We start from the raw sequence: 12,030 nt of genomic DNA, 5'->3' as shown, positions 1-12,030 counted from the left end.
TTCGTAGCTGTGGGGTCTGCTCTCCAGCTGCAGCGTGCGGGCTTCTCCCTTGGTGGCTTCTCTTGTGGTGGGGCATAGATTTTAGGGCGCATGCGCTTCAGGAGTTGTGGCTCCCGGACTTTAGAGCACAGGCTAAATAGTTGTGGCACACGGGCTTAGTTGCTCCAGATCATATGGGGTCTTCCCAGGTCTGGGATCGAACCTGTATTTTCTGCATTGGCAGGCAGATTCTTTACCACAGAGCCAGCAGAGAAACTCAGAAGTTTAGATAGTAAATTTCATTGTAAGATTAAAAGAAAAGAAACTTTCAAGCTTTTCTTTTTTTGGTTGTTATTTTATTATTAAACAGAGGGGAAATTCCATTTTCTTTCTGATATTCTGTAAGAGCAAAAACATTTGGATACTTATTATCTTTTTTAAGCAGTGAGTTGAAACTTGGACTTTAGGGGCCACAGGATTAGATAGTGATTGGTATCATTTTAGTTACTGTTGCTCACACAATTGTTTGTATTGGCAGCTTCATTTTCTGTTAAATATGAACATTTAATATAATTAAAAGTCAACAATGCTAATTACTGTTAGAAGTTTGAAAATTTTGTTGGTATTTTGCTATGGAATTATGGTCTCAATAGTTTGATCTAAATTGGGAAATGTGAGTGTGGGTTTCATTTCAGCAGAAAGAAATGCTCCTGGTGTAACTGGATAGTCTACTTTAGGTCTGTGCTGATTCTTTTTTTAACTGAAATATAGTTGATGTATAATACTATGTTAGTTTTGAGTATGTGACACAGTGACTTGATATTTGCATACATTATGAATCTGTGCTGTTTCTTGAAAAAGATCATCTTGAAACAGACAGTTTCAAGGCCTTTATTATTATATTTTAGTCCTGTATTCCCAAGGTTGTTCAACTTGGTAAAGTGAATGTTAGCCTTTTTCTCCTTTCCCCCTCCCCCTGCAACCCTAGTTATATTGCTTTTGGTTGGTTGTTTTGTGTGTTTGTTTTGGTAATAGATTAAGAAAAAAAAAATCTTTTTCTTTTGAGTCAAAATATGGTCAAATATAACAAGTTTAATCACTTTAAACATTTAGAAGTACTAATAAATATGTGAATGCATTTGTCTAAATCTATATTTCCTGCAATGAGAAATTCTTCAGTTCTTCAGTCATTTAAGGAATGCTTTTTATGCTTACTGTGGCATACTTGGTTATTTTAAGATGAATACCTTAGCTGCAAAAGTTATTTAACTGCAAACAGTAAAAGATACTGTTAACTCTGAATTGAAAGATATCTTTTCCATTTTATAATTCGATTTCAATAAGTTGCCCTTATTTTTAGTAGACTGTCTTGAATTGACTTGTATGAAATTCATCTGGGAATTGCTTCTGACTTTTATTCAGAGGTAGAACTGGTTTTTGCCAGCAGGATGAATGTGAGCCACGTTAGTGATTTGTGTATAGGCCTGGGCCTGTTCACCCCTTGAATTTTACAGAATTACGTGGGTACTAATGTTGCTGCTCTTTTGTCTGAACAGGGTGGACCAAGTAAGCTAGTGCAAAAGCACTTGGCTGGTTTGTTTAACAGCATCACATCTTTTTACCATCCTTCAAATAATGGCCGCTGGCTGGTGAGTAATGTTCATATTTTACTCTGACGGCTTGGAATTTTATTTTAAGATATAGTCACATGTGACTACTTGCCTATTGTGTACATTTTCTGTCGTTCAACTAAGCTTTTCCTGTGTGAGCATGATTATGTTTACATTAAGGTGCCGTGTTTATAGAACATATAGAAATAAATACTAGTAACTGGTGACAGAATGCCACAAAACAGTGGAATCATCTTTTCGGTTTTATTGTGTGTATGCTTTTTTTTTAAGTTGCTGGGTTATGGCTTTTCAAGTAATGAAAGACTCATGTGATGCTAGAAATTAAAACTGAAATTTGAAAGTGTTTATTATTATCGATGATTAATCGGTAAGAGTATTTTATTCTACCTAGTTAGACCATACAGGTTCTTTGTAATAAGATTATACAAACTGTTAAACAACAAGGTCCTAGTGTAGCACAGGTGACTATATTTAATGTCCTGTGATAAACCGTAAAGGAAAAGAATATGAAAAGGAATATATGTGTATAACTGAGTCACTTGGCTGTACAGCAGAAATTAACAGCATTATAAATCAACTATACTTCAATAAAATTAAAAAAATAAAAAGATAGGTTGTATTTAAAAATTATTATACAAGCTGTTATTTGAAAAATTTTTACTTGGGACAGTAGAGAGGAACTGTGAGTATCTCTGTGAGAACGACAACCTACCTAGGACCTTCTGCTTCTGTGTCCCCAGAACAAGTTAATGAAACTACTTCAGCGGTTGCCAAACAGTGTTGTTAGAAGATTACATCGTGAAAGATACAAGAAACCTTCTTGGTTAACTCCTGTGCCTGATAGCCATAAGCTTACAGATCAAGATGTTACAGACTTTGTACAATGCATTATTCAGCCTGTCCTCTTGGCTATGTTTAGCAAAACTGGTAGTTTAGAAGCAGCCCAGGCTCTGCAGAACCTTGCACTCATGAGACCGGAGTTAGTAATACCCCCTGTACTTGAAAGGTAAGTGTAGATTCACATGTTTCCTTGAAGCCTCAGCTGTGTTCACTGTTACTCTGGTTATCTGTCTCTTCTACTCTTCAGCTTGGCTTTCTTTTCTTTTCTGTGGCTTGTTTTGCTATCTTGGTACTTATTCCTGTTTCTAGAGAGGAAACAAGATATTTTAACCTAATGATTGGTAACTTGATAAAGATTTATTGACGAGAAAAAATTGACATGAAATGAATATTTTGACTTATGTAAAATATTTTGACTTATGTGCTCATTTTAGTTATTGAAGTTTTTGCTCATAAATAAACCTCTGGCTGTTTTGTTTCACAAAATGTGAGTGTCACTAAATATTGAGAACATGGCAGTGACAATAATTCTGGATGTCTGCTTCTTAGGGTCAGTGATAGAGAAGAAAATTTGTTTAGCTTTATTATTTTCATGTATTGTATGTATAACTTTGTGTGAATCATTTCTACTTTGTCAATTTCATTGTATTCATTTTGTTTTGTATGTTGGAATAGTAACAAAAATAGTTCTCCATTTGCCTCATGGCTGACATAATACAAGCTTGGTGTGCTTCACAGGAGAGAGCCACTCTCAGTGGTCTTGAGTGTTCATGAGCAGATTGCTTAAGCTTTCTTTTATTCATTCTTTGCTGCCTGAACTTCAGGTTTAGGATTCTTCTCTAAATGGCTTTGTTAAAAGCAGAAGAATGTTAGATTTTGGAGCCCAGAGGAATCTAATGGCTTGAGTTTCCTAAGACTCAGATTTGTCCAAGGTCCTTACTGGCAGCATGCAGATGACAGCCTGTTTTCTGACTCACTGTTGAGAAAGGAAAATTGGTGACGTTTACTTGGCGAAGGGTATCCTACCAAAATGAGGCTCCATTATTTGTAATTGGAGTTGCTTGTGCTGTCTTGCCCTGTCTTCTTTGCCATAAATACTTAAGTTGGGCGTCACTATTCCAACCTCCTCTGTCTTTTTGTGTACATGTCTTAGGGCATTGAAACTTCGAGTGTGTCCAACTTAATTAGGAAATGGGATGAGAAAGTTAGGCAGTTTCTGCTCTATCTTCAGCCTTCACTCTTCATTGCCGCTTGGTCTCCACGTGGCAGCAGGAGCTCTTGGTCAGTGGCGAGTCCCCTGATTTTCTTTGGAGAGGAGAGACTTGCCTCAAGGGACGACTTCAGTTGTTTGCAGATTTAAAATTTTGAACTCTGAGGTGGTGTTTTGGTATTCCTTTGCTTTCCCTTTGTTTTGCCTTATTTCATTGTTTTTCCAGGTGGTGAATTATGACTGGTGAGATAAATTTTTAGTTGAAGGAACAAAGCTTATAAATACAAATACGATTATCTGTCACGTTTTTCTTTAGTAGTTAATTTTTGGACAAATTTAATCTCAACCAAGATGCTAAATTGACAAAATTGACAATGCAATGATACTTTTTGAGACTTAGTTTTAATTTTGTCCTGTTTAGAAGTGGCTTGGCTAGCATTTTTTGTAGATTTTTTTTTTTCTCTTTTAGAAAAACAGAAACCTTTTTTTTTTTTTTTTTTAACCACACCACATGCTTTGTGGGATCTTAGTTTCCTGACCAAAGATTGAATCTGGGCCACCAAGGCAATGAAAGCATCGAGTCCTAACCACTGGACTGCTAGGGAATCTCCAAGTTAAAGTCTTTTAAAAAGTAAAAAATTTTAGACACTTGATTTTATATCTCCTGAAGACATCTCTGCTAAAGCATTTTTGGCTTGTTTTATTCATCTTTTAAAATAAACATAGGTTTGGTTATATTTTTTAATTCTAGTTAGAAATCCTCCTTTTTTCCTACTTTATTTAGAAATTTCCTTATTATTTATTTACCTTTTCTATTAAGAAGAACTTAAACTGAGTGCATTTCGGACTTTTTTCCCTTGTAGGAGAGAGTCTCAAAAGTGAAATCACTGAACCATAGAGTGAGTGTTCTTAGTTCTTAAATACTGACTTAGTGATCAAAGATTGCATCTGTCTTAGTCCCCCTGTTTTATTCACTCTACTGTTAAGAATATTCTCTTCTGTTTTTGAGAAGTTATTTCCAACTTTAGAACACAATCCTTTTTTAAAGTATAAAATAGGAAACACTTGAACATTTTAGTAAGATTGTTTTTTCCTTTAAAAGGGAAGAGTGGAATAGTTGTGTGTTATTGCTGATTTCTAATAATCACTGATGATTAGATTAGATGCAGTCCTGTTGGAATGTGGGAACGGGTTAAGATGCTGAAAGAATACAGAAATCTACCAGCTAATATTATTTATACTGTGGAATCGGCATGAGGAACTGTGGTGAGATGTCAGGGAATTAGGGAAACATGTACCTTTCCTTTATTTCTGTGATTCTGTTAACCTTGAAAGCAAATGTTCACTCAGAATACTCTGCTAGCGGACAAACCTTTAATCCAAGATGCAGTTTATGAATTTAGTAAAATTGTTCAATGTGTTACATATGTTTATCTGTCATGGAAAATGTTTTTAATTCTGTTTTCAAACCGCAGAACATATCCTGCACTAGAGACTTTAACAGAACCCCACCAGCTCACAGCCACTCTAAGTTGTGTCATTGGAGTAGCCCGCAGTCTGGTGTCCGGGGGCAGGTGGTTTCCTGAAGGCCCAACACACATGCTACCTCTGCTGATGAGAGCGCTGCCGGGGGTGGACCCGAATGACTTCAGTAAATGCATGGTGAGCATGTTTGTGATTCTGTTTGCTGTGTAAGTGTTAATTGTGTAAGTGGATATCCTGTTACTTTTTCTTCAGATATTCTTTAGAACACAGTAAAGTGTAAAATTTCTCAATGGTAGCAGAATTATACCTGTAGATGCCCAAGCTTATATCCATGAACACTTAGTTGACCTATATCAGGTCTTCCTTAGGTTAGGTCATTTCCCGTAACTTAAATGCATTTATGATCATACAGTGTTTTAAACTTATTATAGATTTCCTCTTCTGTGTAAGCAGGTCCATTAAAAATGATAGCATATGATTATTTGTACTTCTCTTTGCACTGGTCACAAGGAGCATGATAAAAATTACTGGGTGTGAACTGCTAGATTCCCTTAATGTACAAACCTGACTTACATATTGTTCATCTTCCCTCTTCCCTGGTCTCCAGCTTCTCCATTAGCATTTTCTATCTGCACTTAGTTAATATTACATTTTTGGTGGGAAGCCAAGTAACTTCTTAGTGACCAAAGGTTAGAGAACTTTGTGCTTAAATCTAATAAATAACTGTATGAAAATAAATTTAGTACAACTTCATTACTCAGTTAACAGCTAGTTAATTGTGAGGAACCTTAAAATGTTCAGTTCTAAGCAAAAAGCTTTCAGAAAAATTGTTGTGGTATTTCCCTCAGAATAATTTCTTTGGCACTTGATAGTAGCTTATGGTATATGTGTACTTTGGAATTAGAACTCTGTGTAATTAATGTTTGCTCTTTTGCGTCTTTCCATAGATCACATTCCAGTTTATAGCAACATTTTCCACCCTGGTGCCTTTAGTAGATTGTTCATCTGTACTGCAGGAAAGGAATGACCTCACAGAAGTAAGGATGCTTTCTGCTTGTAAAAAGATTGGTCAGCTGAGTTCTAATTCCTACTGTATATGAATAGTAATACTTGAAAGTTTAAAAGCAGCTTTGCAGAGGTGCTGACAAATTAAAATTACTGTTTTGTGACTAGAATGATATGAATGGAGGGCCAGGTCATCACTGGTAGGATAGTCTGCAGAGCACCCACCAAAGAGGGTGGGTGAAAATAGGCTATTCCAGTAAACAACTGAAATGAAACGGTGTATTTCAACTTTTTGTCTTGTTAAGCAAAAGGTGATGGCATTTTGTTTTTCCATTTTATGTTAGGAATAAATCTGTTGAGGAAATTAGCATCATTACTGTCTGGTTTTTTCAGAACTATTTTCTTTGTGACATGTATGTTATTACCTTACTTTTGGCATTTAGATGGTTAGCTAGTGAGATAATCCTTTATACATGCACAAGCAGTTTGAAAACCGTTACTGATTTTTAAAATATGGCTGCCTGAACTTCTGTTTTTGGCCCTTACAAAATATGTTAATTACTACTTATTTTGGTTCCTGGGAAGTAGATGAGTTATTCTAAGTTGATAGGGGAATTTGGTGCTGTTTCTCACAGTGCTCAGTGTAATAATGTAGTATTAGACATATTTTGTAGACTATAGTTGAGTTTTATTCTGGGGGAAAAAATGAAAGCCTATTTGAAAATTTTCTGCACATTGACATATTACAGGTAGAGCGAGAACTTTGTTCTGCCACAGCTGAATTTGAGGATTTCGTCTTACAGTTTATGGACAGGTAAGCAAGTACCTCAGATCTATTTAATATCTGATATTATCTTTTAAATATCTGATATTATCTTTTAAATCTTTTAAATAGATCTATTTAATATCTGATAGATATTAAAAAATAACAATGTCCTGTCTCAGCAGACTTTAGCCTTGCTCTGCATTGCAACCTGTACTTAATTACTATGCAAGGGTGGTGCTTCTTCTGAGGTAACAAAGGGACAATTGATTTGTGAGCCATGTACAAATGAAATACCTATCATTTGCATTATCTTGACAATAGAGATTCATCTAATCAAATCAACCAAAAAAGTTAAGCCAGTTTTTAGTTGCTAAAATTTTATTTTCTTTGGGTTATTTAGATGCTTTGGACTCATAGAAAGTAGCACGTTGGAGCAAACAAGAGAAGAGACAGAGACTGAGAAAATGACTCACTTGGAGAGTTTGGTCGAATTAGGTCTGTCTTCTACGTTTAGTACAATCCTCACACAATGTTCCAAAGAAATATTTATGGTAAGAGTGAATTGCTGCAGAGAGCTAAATTCCAACTTGTATTTTTATTTGATGTTTTAAAAATTGAACTTCAGGTTACTTGTGTGCATATCACACCAGCTTCTCCTTCCTTTCCATCTGAAAATTTGAAAAAGATGAGGAATTCCTGGCAGTTGGATAGTTACGACTCCATGCTTCCGCTGCATGGAGCATGCGTTCAGTCCCCAGTGGGCAACTAAGATCCCACATGCTGTGTGGTATGGCCGAAATAATAACAATAAATATATGTTAAAAAAGGCATCTTCAAACAGAAACATAAAATTATGTATCCATCAGTTGATGAAAATGTAATGAGAGGCTTATGGGAACTTAATCCTGTGTTTCCACTAAGAACTTTGGTTCAGTATTTGCTAATTCAGTGCCCACAGCAATTTTGTAGAGCATAACTACTACACATAACAAGAGTTGACTGTGAAGAAACTTTATATATTTTTATTCCTTTTACTTTGTTTCCATTTCTGTTTGTTCTTTCTCCATCTGAGATTATCATTATACAGTGTTTGTCCTTGTTAAAAGCTAAACTGCCTTACAGCTGCATGAGATGTTTACTAAGATTATGTTAGTATAAAGAAGTTAACATAAATAATCTCTTATTTAACCAGAGTCTTCTGAAAGGAGTTGTTTATAATTTTCAGCCTTGTCAATCCATGTCTAGAGCTAATTCCTTCATTCAGTAATTAAAATTATCTAATTGTAAAATTAAGTAGAATGCTTCACATCATTTAGAGGAGAGAGAAATACTTACAGTTTGTAGTTGTCAGAATAACAAACTAAATATTAGATACTCCTCAATATTCCCTCTGTTTTAAATTGATCAGCAAGATAATTAAATTGCATTTGCTTCCAGCAGCTTTAGTTTTGTGTTCAGCATTTCTATAGCAAATAAAATCTTGTGCCTCAAGTGTTTTGGTCACATTAGGGTCTTGTACAAAGGCTGTTCTATAGACCTGAATGTAATATTATTAAATCTTTATATATTCAGGTGGTTAAATTTTTCCTACTTGATTATTTTTTAGTATAGTCTGAGTAACATTTTCTTTCATGTTTAAAAAGATGTTTCATTTTTTAAAAAATGCTAGTTAGACATTTTCATTTTTACATTATCTTTTAATAGGTGGCCCTTCAGAAGGTTTTTAATTTTTCTATTTCACATATATTTGAAACAAGAGTCGCAGGACGCATGGTGGCAGACATGTGCCGTGCTGCAGTCAAGGTGAGTTGGGGTTTTTGGACCGATGAAGTAATGAATCAGTAGCCAGCAGTTTTATGTGGTTAATTATTTTAGACATGCTTGTCATTCTTAAAATACACATATTTCTTTCATACCTGCTTACAGCCCTTATTTGTCTCTGAAAATAGTGCTGGTGTGTACTTGTGACTGTTAAATATTTGTGCCTCTCAAAAAAAACTGACTTATACAAACAAATATGTTTTCAGTGCTGCCCAGAGGAATCTTTGAAGCTATTTGTTCCCCACTGCTGCGGTGTTATAACTCAGCTTACAATGAGTAAGTCTTAAGGTTATTATCTATATTTATGATTTTGGAACTTTTTCTTGGTGTCTACAACTCTACTGATGAAAACAGATTCTCTAAGCTGTGCGGTGTTTTAATTTTGCAGTTTGGGGTGAAATTGCTTAAAACAAGGTTATCATCCAGATTGACAGGTAGCTTAGAAATTTTACCCTATTAAATTAATGTTTTCATACATACAAGAACCATTCAGAGGTTGCCATAAAAATAAAAGGTATTTTGTGAGACGTGAAGGGGCAGGAGTCCTGGTTGGTGTGTTTATCTTTTGAAAATTGAGTTTCCACCTCCGCTGGAGCAGGCCCAGCTTAACAACGAAAGAATGAAAAGCTTCCTAAAACAGACTTTTCTCAGCTATTAGAAGTATTAAATATAAATATTTTTAAATGATGGATTTCATTGGATGTTGTTTTTTTTCCCCACTGATACTATTTTGCTGTTTTTAGATGATGATGTGTTAAATGAAGAAGAGCTAGATAAGGAGTTACTATGGAATCTTCAACTTTTGTCTGAGGTATTGTAAATCTGTGGAATAAGAAAATATTTCTGTGAAAATGTTGAGTTGCTCTGAGGATGTATCCTCTGTTTTTGAAAAATTGACTTTCAAACATGTAAAGTTAGAAAGACTTGAATCTGACTACAAAAAGCAGATAATCCCATTTTCTTGTTTTGAAAGGAGTATGATAATGGTTGACTACTTCATGCCTAATGTTTTTTACTCTAATGTGGATAACTCATTAATTGAAAAGTTTATCAGATTTAGCATCTTCCCCTTCCCCATATTTTAAATTTGGCCATCAATCAAACTTCAGTTTCCTGTACAATTTAGTTCAGGAACCAAAGAACAGAGAAATCCAATTAAGTTTTGTCTCTTCAGGGGGTACACTCTTGAAAAGGATGTTACTATGGCACTTAAGAGCCTAAACACAGAAAATGTGTTTTTGATGTTAAGAAAGATTCATTGTTAGAATATAATTAAAATGACAATCTTAAAATTAATTAAATCCATTTTAAGAAACATTGTCACTATTTTAGACAACTTTAGTAGCCAAACATAGACTTTAAATATTGATTCCTGATCTTCTAAACAGAGTATCTTCAAATGTTTTCTTCCTAGATTACTCGAGTGGATGGGAAGAAGTTGCTTCTTTATAGGGAGCAGCTTGTAAAGATTCTCCAAAGAACCCTACATTTAACCTGTAAGCAGGGTTACACTCTGTCTTGTAACCTTTTGCATCACCTTCTTCGTTCTACTACACTTATCTACCCTACCGAGTACTGCAGTGTGCCAGGCGGCTTTGACAAGCCTCCTTCTGAATACTTTCCTATCAAGGCAAGCATTTTCAATAATCTAGGATTCCAGAATATATTGGGTTATTTTTCTAAGGGATTCAAAGTGTGGGTTTTTCCCCTGTTGTGTACAAATGTGTTGCTTTTTAAAAAAAAAAATTCTTTATTTTTAACATAGATTACTAAAACTATAATTAAAATGTTTTAAACTTGAAAAGTGAGATGTAACTTGAGGGCAGAGTGCAATAATAGCCTCACAGAAACTTACTGTGACTGTTTCAGTAAACTCACATTTGAGTGGCTCTTCAGGGAGGCCTTTTTTAGGAATGATAATGAAGGAATCATGTGATGTCTAATGTTTTTTTGGTGTGCATTTGTTGCCTTAGGTTTGGTTTGCTTATACATTTTCTTTTAAGCCTTTGAAATTATGTGTGTGTGTTTCCCCCCTCCCCCCACCTCAGCTTCTCAAATTGCTGGTTAAATGCTGTCTTGTAGGACTGGGGTAAACCAGGGGACTTGTGGAATTTGGGAATCCAGTGGCATGTTCCTTCTTCTGAAGAGGTGGCTTTCGCCTTCTATCTGTTGGACTCTTTCCTTCAGCCTGAGCTCATCAAACTCCAGCGTTGTGGGGATGGAGAACTCGAAATGTCTAGGTTAGTTTTCCTTTATAATCAGTTAGTGGTGTATAGTTGTGGACTAAAACATTCTTTTCACACTTCTCCCTCTCTCTGTGGCATATCAGATGTATTCATTTTCAAGGTGTGTTTTGGATGCCTCCCATAAATGTGATTAGAAAATCATTTAAGATGGTTTATAGTTTAGCAACAGAAAGTTTCTCATAATTAAAGATCTGAAATAGGAAAGCTCGGAGTTTTTTCTAGTTTGCTTTTAGTGCCTTCTGCTTAGCATTTTCACTTGTGCATATTTTGGGAAGTGTGTATGAATATGCCTGCTTTGTAAGGAAATGCCTGTTTTTCTAGATTCACTGTAGCTTTTACTGGCTCATTTCTTTTTAGACATTCATATTTTGGTATTACTATTACCTAGAGAAATATCCCTGCGATTTTTTTTTTTTTTTTCTGTCCCAAAGAGCTTTAACAACAAACAGTTATTTGAGACTGCTTTATATATAGTAAGAAAATTAGTATGTATCAAATAACAAGAGATTTTTAATAAGCAAATCCACTAGGAATGGGCTTGGAAGAGGAAGAAGTATAGTTGACTTATGTCAGCTGTGTGTTACTCTGAACTGCTTTTTGGAGTAAATGTTTACCTAGTCTGTTTTAAAATTTTGGCCTTGCTGTATGGCTTGTGGGATCTTAGTTCCCTGACCAGGAATTGAACCTGGGCCCTCAGCAGTGAAAGTGCTGTGTCCTAACCTGGACCGCCAGAGCAGTCCCTGTCTTAAGTCACTTCAGTCGTGTCTAACTCTGTGCAACCCCATGGACTGTAGCCCTCCAGGCTTCTCTGTCCGTGGGGATTCTTCAGGCAGGAATACTGGAGTGGCTTGCCATGCCCTATTTCATCCATTTTAAAAGATAGACTGTAGTAGGGAATCTTCTATAATAGTTTTCCCTTTTGTTAATGGTTGTGATCTTTGGATAAACAGGGAATTAGATTCAGAATTGCTTCACAAAGGGCAAGCAGTTGTTGTTACTTGTGATTATTTAGATTATTTAAATGTAAGTAGGTCTGATATTATCAGT

The 12,030-nt window shown here is 35.4% G+C and overlaps 1 protein-coding gene across 2 annotated transcripts in view; it reads left to right on the top strand.

Annotated features, from left to right (window-relative positions):
• The window catches only part of PSME4 (proteasome activator subunit 4), a 100,147-nt gene that overhangs the window by 41,394 nt on the left and 46,723 nt on the right, over positions 1-12,030 (top strand). For both annotated transcript variants that reach the window (XM_019970140.2, XM_070798649.1), the window contains 11 exons: positions 1,536-1,628; positions 2,351-2,616; positions 5,136-5,322; positions 6,093-6,182; positions 6,900-6,964; positions 7,317-7,467; positions 8,621-8,719; positions 8,944-9,013; positions 9,481-9,548; positions 10,152-10,367; positions 10,820-10,977. In XM_019970140.2, the coding sequence (XP_019825699.2) occupies positions 1,536-1,628; positions 2,351-2,616; positions 5,136-5,322; positions 6,093-6,182; positions 6,900-6,964; positions 7,317-7,467; positions 8,621-8,719; positions 8,944-9,013; positions 9,481-9,548; positions 10,152-10,367; positions 10,820-10,977 (1,463 nt within the window). The remainder of the gene's footprint in view (positions 1-1,535; positions 1,629-2,350; positions 2,617-5,135; positions 5,323-6,092; positions 6,183-6,899; positions 6,965-7,316; positions 7,468-8,620; positions 8,720-8,943; positions 9,014-9,480; positions 9,549-10,151; positions 10,368-10,819; positions 10,978-12,030) is intronic.

The sequence above is a fragment of the Bos indicus genome, chromosome 11, assembly GCF_029378745.1.
Source record: "Bos indicus isolate NIAB-ARS_2022 breed Sahiwal x Tharparkar chromosome 11, NIAB-ARS_B.indTharparkar_mat_pri_1.0, whole genome shotgun sequence".
Lineage (NCBI taxonomy): Eukaryota > Metazoa > Chordata > Mammalia > Artiodactyla > Bovidae > Bos > Bos indicus.
The sequence above is the reverse complement of the archived record's forward strand: the minus strand, read 5'-3'. Positions and strand labels throughout refer to the sequence as shown.